This window comes from Aureococcus anophagefferens (assembly GCF_000186865.1).
Source record: "Aureococcus anophagefferens unplaced genomic scaffold AURANscaffold_17, whole genome shotgun sequence".
In the NCBI taxonomy this organism is placed as follows: Eukaryota; class Pelagophyceae; order Pelagomonadales; family Pelagomonadaceae; genus Aureococcus; species Aureococcus anophagefferens.
This window is the reverse complement of record NW_008705577.1, coordinates 359,410-361,893: the sequence shown is the minus strand read 5'-3', so window position 1 is coordinate 361,893 and position 2,484 is coordinate 359,410. Positions and strand designations below refer to the sequence as shown.

The 2,484-nt window shown below is 75.3% G+C and overlaps 1 protein-coding gene across 1 annotated transcript in view; it reads left to right on the top strand.

The window, feature by feature from the left end:
* Positions 1-1,401, top strand: part of AURANDRAFT_65827 (hypothetical protein) — a gene marked incomplete at both ends in the record, with an annotated part of 4,365 nt that extends 2,964 nt beyond the window's left edge. Inside the window, 2 exons of the mRNA XM_009040933.1 lie at positions 65-930; positions 1,020-1,401. Coding sequence (XP_009039181.1) covers positions 65-930; positions 1,020-1,401 — 1,248 coding nt within the window. The remainder of the gene's footprint in view (positions 1-64; positions 931-1,019) is intronic.
* Positions 1,402-2,484: the final 1,083 nt, after the last annotated feature.

The window sequence follows — 2,484 nt, the reverse complement described above, 5'->3', positions numbered from 1 at the left end:
CGCGCTCGCGTCCGCGGCGCGCGACGCGCGAGCAGCGCCGGCGCTCCACGCCGCGCTGCCGGAGCCGGCGCTCTACGCCGCCGCGCTGCCGGAGCCGGCGCTCTACGCCGAGGGCTACACGCTCGCGTTCCACGTGGCCTTCGTCTCCGCCGTGGGCCTCGCGTGCGCCGACGCGCTCGAGCGGGGCGCCGCCGCCGACGCGGTGATCTACGGCGTCGGTTTCGTGAGCGCGAGCGCGACGACGGCCGCGACGCTCGCCGTCGACGCGCTCGCCGCGCCGGCGCCCCTCTTCTACGCCGCGGGCGCCGGCGTCTGGGCCGCCGCGGCCGCGGGCGCCGCGGCGGCGCTCTCCGGCGGCCGGCCCGAGCCCGCGGCGCCGGCCGCGCCGGCGCCCGCGCGCGGCCCCGTCGTCGACCTCGCGGCGCTCGCGGCGGCGGCCGTGCCCGGCGCGGCGGCCGCCTGGCCCCTCGCCGTGGCGCACGGCGCCACCTTCGTCGGCCAGGCGCTGCTCGTCGCCGTTGCCGCGGACCCGCCGGGGTCGCGCTTCGACCGCGGCGTCAACTTCGCCATCCACGGCGCGGGCATCTTCGTCTTCAACGCCTACCTCATGTTCTCCGACGCGCGCGCGTTCCCGCGGCTCCGCGCCATCAGCGTCTTCGCCTGCTTCGCCGGCGGCGCGGGCGCGGCGCGCACGGCGGCCGGCCTCGCGGCCGGCGCGGCGGCGCCGCTGCGCCGCGCGGCGGCGGCCCTCTTCGCCGCGCGCGCGGCCGTCGGCGCCGCGCTCGGCGTCGCGCTCGCGCGGCTGCCGCGCGACGCGCACGACCGCGTCGCGCCGCCGGAGAAGGCCCCGGACCGCGAGGCGCCGAGGACCGGGGACCCGGGGCCGTTCCGCCTCGACCGCGCCGTGCGACACCAGCGGAGCCACTTCGCGTCCCTACTCAGTGTCCCGCGGCCGCTTTCGAGAGCTCGTCCTTGTGTCCGGGGACACGACGAAACATGACGACCGACGCGTCCGGTAGGCCCTACTGGTGCGCGTGCTTCCTGGCCTTCGCCGCCTTCGCGTTCCTCCGCCGGTCGTCGCCGGACGCGCACGCGCCGCGCCGCGTGCTCGAGACGCCGCACGCGTACCTCCTCGGCTTCCACTTCGTCTTCATCCTGTCGGGCTTCGCGGCGCACGGCCTCCGGACGCGCGTCGTCGCGAGCCTCAGGGTGGCGTCGGCGTTCCTGGCGGCCGCGGGCGTCGTCGCCGCGGCGCAGCTCGTCCTCGCGCCGCCGGCGCTCGTCGCCGCGCTCGCGGCCTGCGTCGCCGCGGGCGCGCGGCTGCGCGCGCTCGTCGAGGACGCGCTCGGCGACGCGGGCGCGGCCGGCGCGCCGGGCGACGCGGCGAACTTCTGGCAATAGCACCTGGGGAGTTGCGGTGCGGCGTTCCTCCGACGTGACACGAATGTCTTTTACTGGGGGTGGGAGGGCACCAGTCGACCACGGTAGCTTCTGGTGGAGGAGCTTGTCGGGGTCTGGTGAGAAGGAGCTCGTCGGGGTCTGGTGAGAAGGAGCTTGTCGGGGGCTGGCGCCCGACGCGGGCCTCCTCGTCGCCGCGCGCGCGTCCGAGGCCGCGAGTCTCTCGCGCAGCTCGTCGTTCTCCAGCGCGGACTCCTTCGCTTGGGTCGCCGCGCGCGCCTCCGCCGCCGCGAGTTGCTCGCGCAGGGCGTCGACCTCCGACGCGTTCGACGACTCCTTGAAGAAGAGGCGCTTGACGAAGGCCTTCGCGGGCGACTCCGCCGACGTCGCGAGCTCGAGGCTCGCCTCTGCCGCCGCGAGGCGCTCGCGGACTGCTCACACATAGTTCCTCCGAAGCCCAGGTCAATTTTGCATTTTGCGCACACGTTTCGCGACCTCAACGGCGTCTTCGAGCGCCTTCGATGCGCTCAACACCTTCGGCGGCGCCCCCCGAGGCGCGCGTCGGGCGATGGAATTTGAGGGGGGCGGGCGACGCGAAGCAACCCCTAAAACGGCGCGAGAGCGCGCGCGAAGCCCGCGCCGGCGCGCGCGAGACGGTGATGTCGATGATTCTGAGGTCGAGGCACGGCGCGGGCTGGAGTGGGGCTCTCTAAAGCTGAACTCGGCAGCCCTCCCCGTCGCGGCGGACCTCCGCCGGCCAGGGCTCCCCCGGCGCCGTCGCGGCAGCCCTCCGCCACCCCTTCCCCCGGGTATGTAAGCGCGCGCGTGCGACGTCCGTGGCAGTTGCGGCGGGGGGTAATGGGAGGCCTGTCCAGAAGTCCGTCTTGCCCCCGGCTCTTGTGCCGCGGGCGGCTAACTGGCAAAATTACTACAGATCTGCGATTCGCTATGGCACGAATCCACAGAGGGACCCGTCCTTCGCAAGCGTCAGGTTGCGGCGCTCCACGAGGCGCTTCGCGACCGTCTGCCGCCGCGCGCGATGGTCGTGCCAGATCAAATGGCGGCGTCCCGCGGCGGTGCGACGGC